Source organism: Hemitrygon akajei, chromosome 24 (assembly GCF_048418815.1).
Source record: "Hemitrygon akajei chromosome 24, sHemAka1.3, whole genome shotgun sequence".
Lineage (NCBI taxonomy): Eukaryota > Metazoa > Chordata > Chondrichthyes > Myliobatiformes > Dasyatidae > Hemitrygon > Hemitrygon akajei.
This window is the reverse complement of record NC_133147.1, coordinates 11,157,086-11,174,983: the sequence shown is the minus strand read 5'-3', so window position 1 is coordinate 11,174,983 and position 17,898 is coordinate 11,157,086. Positions and strand designations below refer to the sequence as shown.

Sequence of the window (17,898 nt, the reverse complement as noted above, 5' to 3'; positions counted from 1 at the left end):
TTAACTGGTGCTGAGAGGGGCAAGTTTTCCGGGGGTCTGTTTTATGGCCTGTACAAATGTCCAAGGTTGAGAATGGAACTTTAAACTCCATCCACCCTAATTAGGCACTGCTTGTGTGTAGCTCAGTTTGGTTTCCGCTGCAGCTGCCTGCTCCCCGTATGGCTCATTTGGGTCCCAAATTAATGACCAATCCTAACCAGCACAGCTCTGGATGCATGAGGACTCCTGTTGCTATCAGACTACTGTAGAACCTACTTATTTAAATTAACTTATTCATCAAATCTGGACGACATTTTCCCTTGAATTTAGAGATAACCTTACGGGAGGGAGGGAACACACACAAACTAGTTATACACTGTGGGTGGTACTTTGATCCATCTCAAAGTGTGAAGAAAATTCTATCTTGTATTACCATATACAATCCTGAAATTCACTTTCTTGCGGGCATGCATACTCAATAAATCTATAGAATAGTAACTATAACGGGATCAACAAAAGTCTCAACTTAAGTGAGAACAGGATCAACGAATATTTCTGGTAGATTACTCATGCAGTCAGGAGCAATGAAAGGTCAACCAGAGTACAGAAGACGACAAACTGTGCAAATGCAAATATAAATAAGTAGCAATAAAGAACAAGAACATGAAATGATGGGATAGAGTCCTTATAGATCATTGGCTATAAGAACATACGAACAATGGGACGTGTTAGGGTGCATTCTGGATTTGGGTATATAGCAAATATTAACTTCAGCAGCAACCAATCTTCAGATCTGAATGTGGATTGTAGATTGAATTTAAAATGCAGCTCCAAGCAGTGGTCTTCCTGGAGCTGCAGGCTGGGATGGATTGCAAACCAGGAAACACACTTGATGTCTGCAAATGCATGAATCCAGAGAGAGAGAGGGGGGCAATGCTGATTTAACATTCATTTTGGATGTCTGGAGTGTAGGTGTGAAGGTGGTGTTTGAAAACAATATGTAATTCAAAGGAAGTACTGTAGATACATTAACTATAGAATTGTCCTGCTGTTATATTTGATCTTTAGCATATAAAAATGTCATGTAATATTGGGTCGGCCAGTCCTTTTCTTCCACGGGTGTCTTGAATAGCTACTCATTTTGCTGAATAAACACTTCAGTACCCACTGGCTTCAGTGTCTATCCGGTGACATTGTTCAGAGTTACAGCAGGGCAACTGAGTGTCCCCTTTTATTCACGGGCCTGACGGTTGAGCGGTAGTAGCTGTTCTTGAACCTGGTGGTGTGAGACTGTGGGTCTTGTACCTTCTAACCTGTTTGCAACAGCCAGAAGAGAGCATGGCCTGGGTGGTGGGCATCTCTGATGATGAATGCTGCTTTCCTATGACAGCAGTTGTGATCTTTAAATTCCCATTGGGGACGTGTAAATCTATGACACTGGGCAAGTTGTTACGTTGCTATATAATATTTGCTCCCCTTCCGCTTCATGCCCATGGCCCCCTCACTAAGAAGTCCATTGATCTTGCATGTCCACTGGGTGCGTGATCGTCCACAGTCACCCAGCTGATTGAGTTCCAGAGAGACTAGACCAGGGGTGGGCAAACTTTTTGACTTGTGGGCCACAAAGGGTTCTAAAATTTGACAGGGGGGCCGGACCAGGAGCAGATGGACGGAGTGTTTTGGTAATACACCTCATAAGAGAAAATAAAATATCATGGGATATGTAGAAAACATGTGCTTTAATTTCAATTGAAAATGAACAAATGCATTACAACAAAATATCTGTCTTTGAAGTCCCATGGTATTTAGCTATTTATTGAAATGACTTTTAAAACACTGAAAATTAAATGAATAAAATACAGCTTTTTTTAATAGCACTGAAAATTCTGTTATCCTTCAAGATATTATCATCATCACTCTCCTCCTGACTGTCTTTATTTCAAAAACGGTAGGAGATGCAGGTCTACTTGTCCTGCTCCTTCTTATTCAATTGTCCCCTGTGCCAAAACTCAGCAACGACCAGTGTCACTGACAGAACAGTGACAGCGCGCCAGTATGCGGAGCGCGTTATTTGATCTGGAGCGCATTTTTTATTTTGAGAATGTACGTGCACCTGCGCACTACTCATGTCCATCACTTAACAGAAATAACATGTAAGGCTTATTGAAAAAAATATTTTCAAATGCATTTTTTACATAACACAACGAAGAAACTTATTTTTAATTTCAGTGGGAACAGTGTTGTTGGTCTCCCTTTTTAGCCAGCGCATCAAAGTCTGGATTTAGTTTTGTTGTGGCGATTCTCAGGATGGATCTGAGGTGTTAACAAGGTTTATTAATATAATTTCATCAAGTTCTGCGGGCCGGATTAAAAAGCTTAACGGGCCGCATATGGCCCGCGGGCCGTAGTTTGCCCATGCCTGGACTAGACTGACTTTCGAAAGTTCAAAGTGCATTTACTATCAGGGTATGTATACATTATACAACCTTGAGATGCGTCTCCTTATAGGCAGCCACAAAACAAACCACCAAAAAAAAATGTATTTAAAAAAAAAACTCAAAACACTCAATGTGTAGACCAAAAAAAAACCAAATCATTCAAGCAAATGACATTCTGAACCGAAGTCCACAAAAAAAGCTTGTCCAGGGACACTGTTCGGTGTGGAGCATTGAGCTGAAATGGCCCTACCCTCGAGGGGGCCCTGACACCCTGACCTTTTCAAATGGCCTAGCGCTTAAATTGTTGTCAAAACATCTGCTTCGGTGTGCTCTGGGGCCTGGTGCTTAAATCAGTTGAACCTCTGGTCTTCCTCGCTGTCAGTGGTGAGCCCCGCTACCTCACCTCGGCTCTGCCGCATCAAATTGCCACCAAATCCAAAGGGTGGTTAAAGACGATCATTTGCCAGAAGAAGAGCGATTAACAAATTACTTAGTTGTTTTCCTTGTTTCGTTAGCAACCAGCCAGGAGTCGCTGAGACTCACCAGCGTCATCTTAAACTAGAAACAGTAAGTGATGGTGTCCCATTCAAATGGCACGGTAGTGTAGTGGTTAGCACAACACTTTACAGTGCCAGTGACTGGGGTTCAATTCCCATTGCTGCCTGTAAGAAGTTCGTACGTTCTCCCCGTGACTGTATGGGTTTCCTCCTGGTGCTCGGGTTTCCTCCCACAGTCCAAAGACTTGCCAGTTAATAGGTTAATTGGTCATTGTAAATCGTCCCGTGATTAGGCAAGGATTAAATCGGAGGATTACTGGGTGGCACGGCTCAAAGGGCCTATTCTACGCTGTATCTCAATAAATAAACCCTCATTCTCAGCACTCATCAGTGTTACATCTCTTTTTATATACAGGTATCGATTACTTCAACAGAATCAGGATGCGTGTGTCTGAACTGCAGTGTCCATTTAAATATCACAGTATTATCTATCCATAATCATCATGTTGCTGAGGTGGGGGGTTTATGATTTGTGTTGGGTTTTTTTTGCTAATAATGAACTGGTACGTGTTTTTTTAAATGAAAGAATTTGAAGTTTTTCACGCCTTTTAGATTTCAAATTCAATGTTTTCTACCACTGTACAAAGCAAACATGGTGAATGGAGATAGGAATTGGAACGTCACTATCTGTCATTGCTTGATCACTTTAAGTTGTTCAGAACTCCTAAGTTCCATTTTATAGTTGTACGTTTTATCCAACACTACCTCTGGGAGGGGACAAATACGAACTTTGCAGCGTTTGGCTTTATATTTTACTTACTGAACGATCTGTTGGTGTTCATTACCTGTGAAACTGCAATACCGCGGAATTATTCTGTCTTAAGTTGTGCTGTTACATCCAGTCGGAGAATGCATAATTGAGCTTTAAGCTGATGAACTATTTAATTTTTTTTATACTTTACAAACTCTAGGGGGTATTTTGTCTACAAGATGCAATTAAAGTGCTGTTGCACAGTGGAAGTACGAGAGTGCATATAGTGCCATGGTATTTTTTTTAATGACAATTCCAGTGAGCCGGGGGGTGATTATGTTGAGCCAGGAGAAAGTGTGAAATATTAAAACTGAGTTCTAAATACCCAGGACCCTGTCAGAGTTGCATGGCTTGAGTTTGAGAGTATTCAGCAAAGCCAGTATTATGGGACAAATCTCTCAATCCTCAAAAGTCATTGGAAGGTCAAATGACTCCTAGAGGTCATAGAAAAATGCAGCCCATGTAGTCAGTGCTGAATCATTAAAAATAGCGAAGACCCATCGACGTGCATTCAGACTATCGCCCTCTCATCCATGTACCTATCCAAACTATTAAACACTGAAATCGAAATCACGTCCACCATTTACACTGGCAGCTTGTTCCATACTCTCACCACCCTCTGAAGAAGTTTCCCCTCATGTTCTCCTTAAACTTTTCACCTTTCACCCTTAACCCATGACCTGTAGTTGTTGTCCCATTGAACTTCAGTGGAAAAAGCCTGCGTGCATTTGCCCTATCTATACAAAATTATGAGGGGTATATCTATCGAATCTCCACGTTCCAAGAAATTAAGTCCTAACTTGTTCTATCTTTCCGTATGAATCAGGTCTTCTAGTCCTGGCAATATCCTTGGAAAATTTTCTCGGTACTCTTTCAACCTTATTTACATATTTCCTGTAGGTAGGTGATCAAAACTACGCACAATACTCCAAATTGGGCCTCACCAATGTCCTGTACAACTTCAACATAACATCCTATCTCCTGTGCTCAATAGTTTGATTCAGATATCTTGCTAATTTCCTCAACGAGGGACTGAGCAAATAGAGTCTCACCCCTGCTGTTGTTTGAGCCAGTTTTAGAAGTTCAAAATACATTTATTACCAAAGTACATATATGTCACCATATACAACAAAGATTAATTTTCTTGCAGGCATTCACAACAGAACTGTAGAATCAATGAAAAACTGCACAAAAAGACTGACAAACAACAATGTGCAAACAAAGACAAGCTGCAAATTCAAAAATAGAAACAAATAATAAATTAAACAAATGAGTTGTAGAGTCCTTGAAAGTGAGCCCATAGACTGTGGTCAGTTCGGTGTTGAGGTGAGTGAAATGCTTCACTCTGAAGCTCGAAGGGTACCTGATTGGTGTGGCTACTCTCGTGGCCACGTGTATTCTGAGAAAGAATTTCCAATTCTGTTCTGCTCCCACTGGGTTCAGAGCCGGACAAGAATGGGAACATGGTAAAGATCTCTGGGTTAGTGTTTAAGAAAGAAATTTGTAGCATTTTAATTGAGAGCTGCTCTTTGTACTGGGATCGAGCACTCCTAAGGTACCTTTTCACTTCCACAGCCATTCAATAAATCCAGTATTTGACTAAGTGCCTGCCTTGTTTTATTTCTTGGAAATACTGTAACTTAAACTAAATCTTCACTTTGAGTCTGGGGTGAAATATTCTCATAGACCTGTAAGTTTATGCTGTGTCCGCATCTCTGGGCACTTCAGAACAAACCAGAGTGAAGTGGCCAATAAACCCAGTGGTCTTTTTGGTCTCCCCAGTATCGAGGACTAACCGCAAAAGACAATGCTTCAAAAAGGCGGCCTTGGTCATTAAGGATCCCCGCAACTCAGGACATGCCCTCTTCTCATTGCTACCATCAGGGAGGGGGTAAAGGAACCTGAAGACACTCTCAGCGTTTCAGGAGCAGCTTCTTCCCCACCACTGTCAGATTTCTGAATGGACAATTAACCCATGCACATTGCCTCTCTCTTTTCCCCTCTCTTTTTGTGCTACTTATTTAATTTTTTTTTAATAGGGTAGTGGTTAGCTCAACACTTCATAGAACAAGCAACCCACTTTTCAATTTCCACTGCTGCCTGTGAGGAATTTGAATGTTCTCCCCATGACCCTGTGGGTTTCCTCCCACAGTCCAAAGACATAGGGGTTTGTAGGTTAACTGGTTTTTGTAAATAGTCCCATGATTAGACTGAGGTTAAATCGATGGGTTGCTCTGCAGCGTGACTTGAAGGCCTGGAGTTGCCCATTCTGTACTGTACCTCAGTAAATAGTTTCTTGTTGTAATTTATACTTGGAGTCATAGAAAAGCACAGCACAGAAACAGGCCCTTCAGCCCATCTAGTCTATGCTGATCCATTTAAACAGCCTACCCCCATTGACCTGCACCAGGACCATAGCCATTTACACCCCTATTATCCATGTACCTATCCAAACTTCTCTTAAACACTGAAATCAGAATCACATCCACCACTTGTGCTGGAAGTTCATTACACAATTTTACCTCCTGAGTGAAGAAGTTTCCCCTCGTGTTCCTGTTAAGCTTTTCACCTTTAATCCATAACCTCTAGTTGTAGTCCCACTCAACCTCTGGGGAAAGCCTGCTTGCATTTACCCTATCTATACCGCTCATAATTTTGTATATCTCTATCAAATCTTCCCTTCAATATTTTAAATTAAGCTTTTAAAATAGTGTTTTGTGGTGTACTACTGCCACAAGGTTAACAAATTTCACATCTTCCAGTGACGTTAAACCTAATTCTTATGCTACAAATCAGTCTGCGGGAAGAAGTGTTAATGATTATAATATGTAAAATAATACAATGATTATATCCTTTCACATGGTGGTCAGAACTGCACGTTGTACTTTGCTGAACTGCCATTTTATATCGCTTAGCATAACCTTTCTAACTCCTGACTGGCTGCATCACTGCCTGGTATGGGAAATGTACCTCCCTCAATCGCAGGACTCTGCAGAGAGTGGTGCAGACAGCCCAGCGCATCTGTAGTTGTGAATGTTCTACGATTCGGGACATTTACAAAGATAGGTCATTGGGGACCCAAAAGTCACCCCAACCACAATCTATTCCAGCTTTTACCATCCAGGAAACGGTACCGCAGTATAAAAGCCAGGACCAATGGCTTCTTCCACCAGGCCATCAGACTGGTTAACTCACGCTGATTTGAGTGTATTTCTATGTTAAATTGACTGTTCTATTTATTATAAATTACTATGATTGTACATTGCACATTTAGACAGAGATGTAGCAAAAAGATTTTTACTCCATGTGTGTGAAGGATGTAAGAATTCCATTCCATTCCGACCTTGCACAACCAGCTTGTTATTTTTCACCCTTCCTCAGTCCACCAATCACCTTGGATCCCTGTCTCAAACCACACTCTGTCTTTTAACTGGCTATCTCTACTCTAGTGGTGCATGTTTTCAACCCAGAACCTCAACAATTCTTCTCCCCTTCCCCTAGAGGTGGTCCTCAAGTCACTTATAAGCAGCCACACATCCTTTCCTCTGTGTACAACACAATTGCTTGCTGACACTCCCCACCCTGCACCACCCCCCCCCCCCCCCCACCAGTCTCTGTTTAATCCATGGTCTTAAGGCAGGGGTCAACCCAAAATGTTGACGTTACCTTTAGCGGTTAGCGAGATGCCATTACAGCTTGGGGTGTCAGAGATCAATATTGGCCGGCCTGTTTCCCTTCAGTCCTCCTGCGATCTTTCCAGGTGACCGAGAGCAAAACACCCGAAACAAGGTGCTGGAACGACTCGGCGGGAAGAGAATCAGTTACATTTTTGGGTTGATGAGCTCTCATTGGACACCCATCGCCTGTGACCTTAAAGGCTGAAGTTCAAGGACAAGTATCTGGAAACCGGCCATTTTAATGAGAAATTGTCCAAAAAAAAACAACTCGGTAAACTCGAATTACAACTTAGATGACTTGCTTTCTCTTTATTTTTTATTTATTTAGAGATCCAGCATGGCAACAGGCACCCCCTGGCCCAATGAGCCCGTGCTGCCCAAATACACCCATGTGACCAATCGGCCTACTTACTTAATGCCCATTATGCCACTGGCATTTAGCAGAGCATTGAAGGTCCTCGATCTCTGGTGTTCAGGGCTTCCTTCATCATGTCAGTAGCTTCCTTTCGGTTTTCACTACTGTTAGTCATGTAAGTCCCAGGTATATGCTCAGGAATACCATCACATTTAGAGGTAGGATTCTTCATTGCTATTTCCGAAACTATTTTGTTTGCCAGTCGGTGTTGTTAGCCCTGAGCTGAACCCCCAAACCTGGAGGACCGGTGGACCACTTTTAATCTGGCCTCTACCCTTTGACCTGTTTGGCACGGGTGACCCAACCCAGAGCCAAAGCATAAAGCCCTGACTCCAGCCAACATAGGTCTCTGGGTCACTGAGGCACGCAAGCCTCCAAACCCTACGACAAGGTTGTGGTTCTCCTGGAGGAATTAGCCTTCTAACCCACAGAAGATACTGGAGAAACTCAGGCAGCATCTATGGAAATTAATAAACAGTTGATGTTAAGGGGCTGAGACCTTTCTTCGGGACTGAGAAGGAAGGAAGAAGATGTCAGGATAAAAAGGTAGGAAGAAGGACAAGCCTGGTTGGTTGGTGGGGGGGGGGGGGGGGGGAGGTAAATAAAAAGTGGAGGAGGAGAGAAAATATGACTCATATGTAGAATATAGATATTGGGGTTCAAGTTTATAGCTCCTTGAAAGTGGCTAAACAGGTTGATGGGGTGGTTAAAAACCTTATAGAATGCTTGCTGTTATTAGTCAAGGCATTAAATTCAAAAGTTGAGAGGTTACATTGCAACTTTATAAAATTCTGGTTAGGCCACATCTGGAGATTGCATACAGTTCCGATTGCCACACTATAGGAAGGACGTCGAGGCTTTGGAGAGGGTGCAGAAGTTTACCAGGATGCTGCTTGGTTTAGAGGGCACGTGCTGTCACGAGAGGCTGGATAAACTTGGGTTGTTTTCTCTGGAGCGGTGGAGGCTGAGGGGAGATCTGATGGAGGTTTACAAGATTATGAGAGGCATAGATAGACAGGGAGTCTGTTCCCCAGGGTTGAAATGTCTATTAGCAGAGGGTATTGAAGGTGAGAGAGGGTAGGTTCAAAGGGGATGTGAGGGGTAAGTTTTTTACTCGGAAAGTAGTGGATGCCTGGTATGGTGGTAGAGGCAAATACATTGGAGGCTTTTAAGAGACAATTGGGTAGGCACAAGGATGTGAGGAAAATGGAGGGATATGGACATGGTGGAGATAGGAGGGATTAGTGTTTGGGTGGTTTTGATTTGTTTTTCAGCTAGTTCACCACAACATTGTGGGCCGAATGGCCTGTCCTGTGCTGCAGAACATTACAGCACAGTACAGACGCTTCAGCTCGCAATGTGCCAACCTTTTAACCGGCTCGAAGATCAATCTAACCCTTCCCTCCCACATACTGCAGTTGTCCATTTTTTTCTTTCAGCCACGTGGCTGTCTGGGCGTCGACAAAAACAGAGACCCGGGCCACAGGATCAGCCTTACTTTACAGAAGGACAGAGATCTGACGAGCTGCACATCATCGTGTTCCTGTTTGCCACATTCCCACCACGTTAATGGAGAGGTACGTTATTTTACACAGAAAGTAGTGGGCCCGTGGAACGCATGGCGGTCTATCGAGCGGGGGTGGTGATAGAAAATTAATCTCAGGGCTGTATATGGTGACATATACATACTTTGATAATAAATTGGCTTTGAACTTTGAACTTTAGAGGCAGGTACATTAAAGGCATTTAAGAAACTCTGGGGTAGGCGCATACATGACAGAAAATGGAGGGCTATGTAGGAGGGAAGAGCGAGATTGATCTTGGAGTAGGTTCAAAGGTTGGCACAACATTCTGAGCTAAAGAAACCGTAATGTTCAATCTAATCCCTCAAGGCCTACTGAGAATTTCAAGTCTGCAGCAGAGCTTTTATTAATCCATTGCTTGCAAGCGGCTGTTTCCGTGACCGGGGACTCCGGCAGAATTTTCCAGCCGGGGGGGATCGGAAGCCGGCCTCTGCTGGGCCAGCCCGGTGACCGGCTTGGCCGTCAGATGACGCAGCAGAGATTCGACACGGCCGCCCTGTCCGAGTTGAACGCCTGCAGCTCCTGGTGTAGCTGCTGAAGCTCCTGCAGGTTCTGCTGCTGCTGGCGAAGCTCTTCCTGCAGCTGGTATTCCTCCTTAACCAAGGTGTCAACGATACCCTGCAGCTTCTTTACTTCGGCTGTCCACTTCTTAAAGAGAAAGAGAGCGAAAGCGTGTGAATTTCGAGACTGACGTTATTTCCTGTACACAAGTGTAAAGAAGAACAAAGTAATTTTTACTCTGGAACAATGCAGACCAAAAAAAAACCAAAATAAGATAAAGAACACAATAATAATTTTTTTTAAACCCAATAAATATAAATATACAAAGATTGACTGTATGGTCGTAAAGTGACAGGAGAGTCTGTACGCAAGGTGACTGACAGGAAATGATAAAGTAGTGGTGGTTGGGGTTGTGGTGGGGGTGGGTTAGTGGGTGGAGGTGTTCATCAGCTTTACTGCTTGGGGAAAGTAACTGTTTTTAGACCGTAAGACATAGGAGCAGAATTGGGCCATTCAGTCTATCGAGTCTGGTCCACAATTTCATCATGATCCATTTCCCTCTCAATCCCATTCTTCTTCAGTCTAGTGCTGTTGGTGTGGATGCTACCTGTCCTCCTCCCTGATGGAAGTGGGACAAACAGTCCAGGAGCAGGCTGGGAGGAATTCTTCATGATGCTACTGGCCCTATTCCGGCACCTTTCTGTATATTGAAAGTACATTTACCGGTAATTATCGAAGTATATAGGTAGTACGTACTCTGAGATCTGCCTTCCACTCAGATAGCTACGAAACAAAGAACGGTGGAACCCGTTCAAAGAAAAAAAAACAACCTTCCCCCCCCCCACCCCCACCCATGCAGAGAGGAAAAAAAAACAAATCACACAAACAGCAACAAAAAAGAGCAAAAACACAGGATATAAAATGCAAAATCAAAAGGTCTATTACAGTTCAGCTTGTTAACTGCAGGCTGCCCTGATTCAAAATCACCCGAACTAGCGACCAGATACCAGAACACATCATAAATGTGACTGAGAGTCCACAATCCGTGAACGTGGCGGGCATACAAACTCCTCACTGCCAGCAGCAGGAATTGAACCCCGGTCGCCCGTACTGTAAAGCGTTGTGCTGACCACTATGCTACCGTGCTGCCCCATTATTCTTTAATGGTGCTCATTTGCTGCTGTCCGTCACTAAGGCGCCGCCGTTTGAGGTCGGAATCAAGGAGACAGGAAGGACTTTGGATTTGATTTCTACAGAATGGGTCACCACTTTGGAAATTTGGCCAGGGTGCGACACATCATTACCTACACCATATCTCCCTTTGAACAGAGGGCGTTTGCAAATTACTTAATCAAAGGCATCCCAAATACATGGAGGCGATTCAGAGGCCAGGTTTTCCGTGTTGTTCCTTCATTTGCGGTGTCGTACCCCATTTACACTTGGGGCAACCGTGAACACGAATTGTCAATGAGAAAGAACCCAGCTGACTATGCCAATGACAGTTAGATACCAATTTCAAGAGAACTTCTATTTTGCAAAAAGTATTTCCATTCAGCAGGTTCACCTGCTTTCTTGTTGTGGAGAAAACTGTCCTGTCTATTGAGAATAAAGTATTTATTATGAAAAAAAATTCTTTAATGTGATTGGTCGCTCTGCCTGATGACATCACACCTGCTGGGTACCAGGATCCATTTTGAATTGAGGCCCGTCAGCAGCAGGCATTGCCTAGGGCAAGGGGTTCCCAACCCTTTTTCTGATGGCATGGACCAATACCGTTAAGCGAGGGGTCCGTGGACCCCAGGTTGGAAACCCCTGTCTTACTGATTGCCCGATATTTATTGAGTGGTTCCTTTAGTCAAGACTTTTTTGCCAGGATAAGGGAGTCTAAAACTGGAGGTGGCACAGTAGCGTATTCAGTAGCAACACTCTACAGTACCAGTGATCTGGGTTCAATTCCTGCTGTTGCCTGTAAGAAGTTTGCACTTTCTCCCGATGACCGCATGTGCTTCCTCCCACATTTTAAGGACATACACGTTAGGGTTGGTAAGTTGTGGGTATGCTGCATTGGTGATAGAGCTTCAGGGCAGCCCCCCACAGCACATCCTCAGGCTGTCCTGGTTGCTGGCACAAATGACGTGTTTCACTGTACGTTATGGTGGGTGCGTCAGAGATGAAACTGATCTGATCTTTAACCATAGGGTGAGAAGTGAAAAGTTTTAACAAGTTGAAAAATGAAAAACTGCCCTGCGGGGCAACAATTTCTTGCAGGGGTTGGTGAGTGTATGGAACGAGCTGCCAGAGGAAGTGGTTGAGGCAGGTACAATGGTATCATTTGGATAGGTTCTTTAAGGGTGTTATAGCTGGGGGTGGTAATGGGGACAAGCACCCTCTACCTATTAGATGCTTCCAATGGTGTGTGACTCAATTAGCTCCTAACCACCAAGTCCAGATGCTGGTCTTCATGTGTGACTTAGCTACCAAGCCTGGTGGAACCATTTCCACTGACAGGGGAAGGGACGAAGGGAGGTTACTGGCGCCTTAAAACCAGTCACTTTGGGTAGATGGGGCTCATCAGCCGTGGTTGGCAGCTCATCTAGGAGAAGGAAATCTCTGACCTCAAGCCTCCGCTGCCTCGCGGCTTTAACCTCTCATGGGGAAGGCTTCGGGAGTAAACCCTGAGGGAAAAATCCTGAGATGGCAGTCCTACATTGAGTTCAACGCTGCTGGTGTCCAAACCGCACCGTTCCTTTGGGTTCATCAGATGGGTGGAGAGGGGGAGCTTGCTACACGGACAACAGCTTGCTCTTCATATTATACTGCCCTGGCTTGTGTATCTAAACAGCTAGGACGTAATGTCCATGGTCGACCCTGACTGAGGATAGGTACGTGGAGGGGCATGGACCAAATGCAGGAAATTGGGACTAGTTTGGATGGGCATGGATTGGTGGGGCTGACGAGCATGTATCCATGGTCTATGACTCCCTAATCATTATTTTGTTGTTGACCACAAGATCCAGACCATAGTTTTTGTTCGAGCCCAACGGAACAAGGACAGGCTGCTCCCTGGATGGTTTCTGAATCCGGCGTATTACCTGCCTGCACCACTCCTGTATGGAACTTCCTGTCAGTGGGCCTTGGACGCTGCCGTCCCTGCGTATGTACACCTCACCTTGGTCAGTCTCGTACAGAAAAATATCGCCGTCCTTGCTGGGCGGGTGAACGGTCAGTCTCACGACCTTTAGAAAGAGCCCAGTGTCCCCGTCCTTGATAACCGGGAGGAAGCTGATGGAGTAGGAAGTTGGGAAGAGCGGCGGTTTGAAGCCTTTCAGGATCGAATCTATCAGCAGCCTAACCCGATCTTCGTCCTTGTGGCTGCATTCCACCCCGCAGACGGTGCCGTCGTCGTTCACCGCCCACAAACAGGCTGCCCCCCTCGCTGTTGAGGAAGGCACAGATGTACTTCCTAATGTGGTTCTTCAGGGTCACGTTCAGGTACTCTCCGCCCCCTCGCTTGAATTCAACGTTCCTCGTTTCACTTCCCATCAGCGTGCCGTAAAACAACCGCTCCTGCCCGGCGATCTCCCCACCCATTATAGCGCTGTCGGACTTGGTCCCAATCAGAGGTGTTGCTAAGTGGTCGATGATTTTGCTTGGTAGCTGCATGGATTTTCCTGAGGGGCCTCCAGATGTCTCCTGAGTTTGATCCAGTCTCCTCTTGTCCTTTTGCTGTTGACTGTGGGATTCCTGTTTCAATGGATCGACAGAACTGCTCTGGGAGGAATTGAGAGAAAGATAAGATTAGTTTTATTTGTCACATGTACTTCACAAATCCAAACATGCAGTGAAATGTGCCATTGGTGCCAACAACCAAAATAGTCTGACGATGTATAAGATGGCAAGGCCTAATCTGGAGAACTGTGAGCAATTTTGGGCTCCTGAGATGGAATTTTGTGTTGAAGTTGTATAAGAAGTTGGTGAGGCCTAATTTGGAGTATTGGGTGCAGTTTTGGGCCACCGAGATGGGATGTTATGTTGAAATTGTATGAGATGTTGCTAAGGTCTAATTTGGAGTATTGTGTGCAGTTTTGGTCACCTACCTACAAGAAAGATGTAAACAAGGTTGAAAGAGTACAGAGAAAATTTACAAGGATGTTACTGGGACTGGGAGACCTAAATTATAAGGAAAGGTTGAATAGTTTAGAACTTCATTCCCTAGAATATAGAAAACTGACAGGAGAGTTGGTAGAGGTATACAAAGTACGAGAGGGCATGACTTAAGGATTGAAGGGCGCCCATTCAGTACAGAGATGCGAAGAAATTTTTTTAGCCAGAGGGTGGTGAATCTATGGAATTTGTTGCCATGGGCAGCAGTGGAGGCCAAGTCATTGGGTGTATTTAAGGCAGAGATTGATAGGTATCTGAGTAACCAGGACATCAAAGGTTATGGTGAGAATGCAGGGGAGCGGGACTAAATGGGAGAATGGTCAGCTCATGATAAAATGGTGGAGCAGACTCGATGACCTGAATGGCTGACTTCTGCTCCTTTGTCTTATGGTCCTATGAGGGGTATAGATAGGGTAAATGCAAGCAGGCTTTTTCCTCTAAGATTGGAAACATCTCTACAACTAGAGGTCACGAGGGTGAAAGGTGAAAAGTTTGAGGGGAACATGAGGGGAAATTTCTTCACTCAGAGCGTGATGAGAGTGTGGAATGAGTTGCCAGTGCAAGTGGTGGATGCAGGTTTGATTTCAATGCTTAAGAAAAGTTTGTATAGATACATGAACAGTAGGGGTATGGAGGGTCTGGGTGCAGGTCAGTGGGAGTAAGAAGGTTAAATGGTTCAGTGCGGACTGAAGGGCCTGCTTCTGCGCTGTGGTTTTCTATGACATGTACATCGAAACAGTGAAATGCATCATTGACGCCGACAACCAAATATAGTCTGAGGATGGGTTGAGGGCAGCCCACAAGCATCACCATGCTTCCAACTTCACCATAGCATGCCCACAATTTAATAACCCATACATAAGTCTTTGGAGGAAACCAGAGCACCTGGATGAAGTCCATGCGGTCACAGGGAATACGTACAAACTCCTTACAGACAGTGTTGAAAATTGAACACTTGGACCATTTAGAAATCTGATGTTGAGAGTCCTGATGAAGGGCCTTGGCCTGAAACTCTCTGTTGCCCATTACGCCACTGGCATATAGGGCAGCAGTGATAGTCCTCCATCTCTGATGGTGTTCTAAGCTTACCTCATCGTGTCAGTAGCTCAGTTTTCACTACTATCAGTCATCCAAGTCCCAGGTGGAGACTCAGGAATACCGTCGCACTCACATGTAGAAGGATGCTTCATTGCTGTTTCCATAACAATTCTGTTTTACCAGTCAGGGTTGTTAGCCTTGAGCTGAACCCCTGAACCTGGAGGACCGGTGGATCACTCTTAGTCTGGCCTCTACCCTTTGACCTGTTTGGCATGGGTGACCCTGCCAAGAGGCAAAGCATAAAGCCCTGACTCCAGCCAACACAGCTCTCCGGGTCATTGAGGGATGCAAGCCTCCAAACCCTATGACCAGGTTGTGGTCCTGTTGGGGATTGGCCTGAAACATCGACATCAACTCTATTGATGTGTTCTGATCTGCTGAGTTCCTCCAATATTTTGTGTGTGTTGCTCATTTTGTTCATTGTTGTATTTGTATTTGTTAGCACCGTGTGGGGTGGCAGATTAGAGATACGTCTCTACCAAAGGAGGTGTAAGGTGCTCCTTCCCTCCACTAGCCTGCAGGTCACCCTTGGGTAAGGTGAAGCACCTGCTTAGCCCCCCGATCAGGGTCATGTGAAGCCATGGGAGCAGATGGTGGATGGTCATATGAGCAGCTGGTGCACATCACAAGTCCTGGTTATGCAACCACTGACGCCAGGCAGACAATCTCTGAAGAGTATTGATAACGGCTGGGGTCACCCATCTTGTAAAGACCCACTGATGCCAGGCAGACAATCTCTGAAGAGTTTTCATAATGGCTGGGGTCACCCATCTTGTAAAGACACTGCCCAGAAGAAGGCAACAGAAAACCCCTTTTGTAGATAAATTTGCCAAGGTCAATCATGGCCATGGGACCATGATCGCCCATGTCATATGACACGCCACATAATGATGATGATATATGCTGTTCAATCCTGCAATCAAGAATTACTTTGTTACCTTGGTGTATACAACAATAAACTGAATTGAAATCAGAAATAATTTAGGGAGGTTATAAGTAACATTTCTGGTACCTCAAACAATAACGTACCAACAGAGGCATGACAGTTCCCTTACCTTGTCGGAGGTGTGCTCTGAAAATTCACGGATGTCCTTGGCTACTTTTAGTGTTTTTCCTTTAACTACTAATCCCTTCATGTCATTCAGCTCCAAAATACCAGGATCTTGTAGTTCTCGCAAGACCTTTTGAACTTCACTGTCCGTTTTCAGCCGTATATACGCATGGGCTCGCTTGTGCTTCTTGAAGACCTCTATGTCATGTCTCTGCAGGACAGTGTCAACCGAAGCAAATAAATCTTTCAGTCTGTAGCTCAGCTGCTCCTTGGAGTAATCCGGATTTAAATTACCCACGAACACTGACAGACAAGGAGTTTGGACACCATCATCATCCATGGTTCTACTAAAAGAGCATTTTCTGCATTCGGTTGAGATTGGAGGGATCCCTCACATGTTTGGTGCTGTGTCTGATGTTTCCATGGTCCCAGTGGACTGGAAGCTCAAAACTCCTTACTGAGACTTTCCCCTCGATTAAGGGCAGAAATTCTCTTCCTGAAAGAGATGATGGAGAATATTGAGAGTCGTTTTGAGCACCGTATCTAAGAAAAGTATCTAAGATGTGTTGGCATTGGAGAGGGTCCAGAGGTGGTTCCCGAGAATGGCCCAATTCTGCTCCTAGATCTTATAGTCTTATTAGTTTTTTTTTTGTATTTGCAGTTTGTCTTCTTTTGCACATCGGTTGTTTTTCAGTGTTTGTGTGTAGTTTTCCATTGATTCTATTGTATTTCTTTGTTCTACTGAGAAGGCCCACAAGAAAATGAATCTCGGGGCTGTATGTGGTCTCATATATATACATTGGTAATGGATTTACTTTGAACAGTTTTGAGGTACCAGAAGGTCTGGGGATAGCTAATATTGTTTATTCCAGGGGTTCCCAAGCTGAATTTACGAACCCTTCGGTTAATGGCATAAAAAAGATTGGGAAACCCTGCTTTATTTGAAAAGGGCAGTAGGGTTAACGTAGGAAGTTCTGGGCCAGTGAACCTGACATCAGGAGCAGGGAAATTCCATGGGACATGACTTATGTTCACCTGGAAAGGCAGAGGGTGATTAGAGGAAATCAGAATCTTTTAGTTCAAACGAATCCTGTTTCACAAATCTTTAAAGTTTTTGTTTATTGAGGTACAGCTAGTATCTTGGGGTGCAAATTCATAGCTTTCTGAAAATGGAGAGATAGGTGGATAGGATAGTGAAGAAGACATTCAGCTTGCTTGTGTATACAGGCTGAAGCACTGAGTGTGAGAGATGGGATGTCATGTTGTAGCTGTACGAAACAAAAGTCAGGCCTCACTTGGAATATAGTGCGTATTTGGGGACGGAATGGTAGCCTGGTGGTTATCACAATGCTTTACAGTACAGGCGATCCGGGTTCAATTCCCGCCGCTGCCTGTAAGGAGTTTGTACGTTCTCCCCATGACCGCATAGGTTTCTTCCGGGTGCTCCAATTTCATTATCAGAGAACGTATACAGTATACAACCTGGAATTCTTACTCTTCACAGGCATCCACAAAGAACAGCAGAATCCCAAAAGAACGTCAGATCTCCAAAGCCCCCTCTCCCCCGCGCATCAGCCTCCTCCCCACCCATTTCAGCAAAAAGCCGACAGCACCCGCCACCCAACAGCAAAGCAGCCAAATAGCGACCATGATCTACAGTCGCCAAAAACTATTGTTTACCCGA

The 17,898-nt window shown here is 44.6% G+C and overlaps 2 protein-coding genes and 1 pseudogene across 3 annotated transcripts in view; 2 read left to right on the top strand and 1 right to left on the bottom strand.

Annotated features, from left to right (window-relative positions):
* Positions 1 to 5,328, top strand: part of LOC140715869 (CTP synthase 1-like) — a 64,785-nt gene extending 59,457 nt beyond the window's left edge. For both annotated transcript variants that reach the window (XM_073028352.1, XM_073028350.1), the window contains one exon: positions 3,330 to 5,328. The gene's annotated coding sequence lies outside the window, so the exon portion shown is untranslated. The remainder of the gene's footprint in view (positions 1 to 3,329) is intronic.
* Positions 5,329 to 8,423: 3,095 nt separating this feature from the next.
* On the bottom strand, positions 8,424 to 16,554 carry LOC140715553 (schlafen-like protein 1). The gene is given in 4 exon segments (XM_073027908.1): positions 8,424 to 10,048; positions 12,994 to 13,311; positions 13,313 to 13,672; positions 16,219 to 16,554. Coding segments are annotated over 4 exon segments (1,200 nt in total). The 3' UTR covers positions 8,424 to 9,862.
* Positions 11,064 to 11,514, top strand: LOC140715868 (cytochrome b-c1 complex subunit 8 pseudogene; annotated as a pseudogene).
* Positions 16,555 to 17,898: the final 1,344 nt, after the last annotated feature.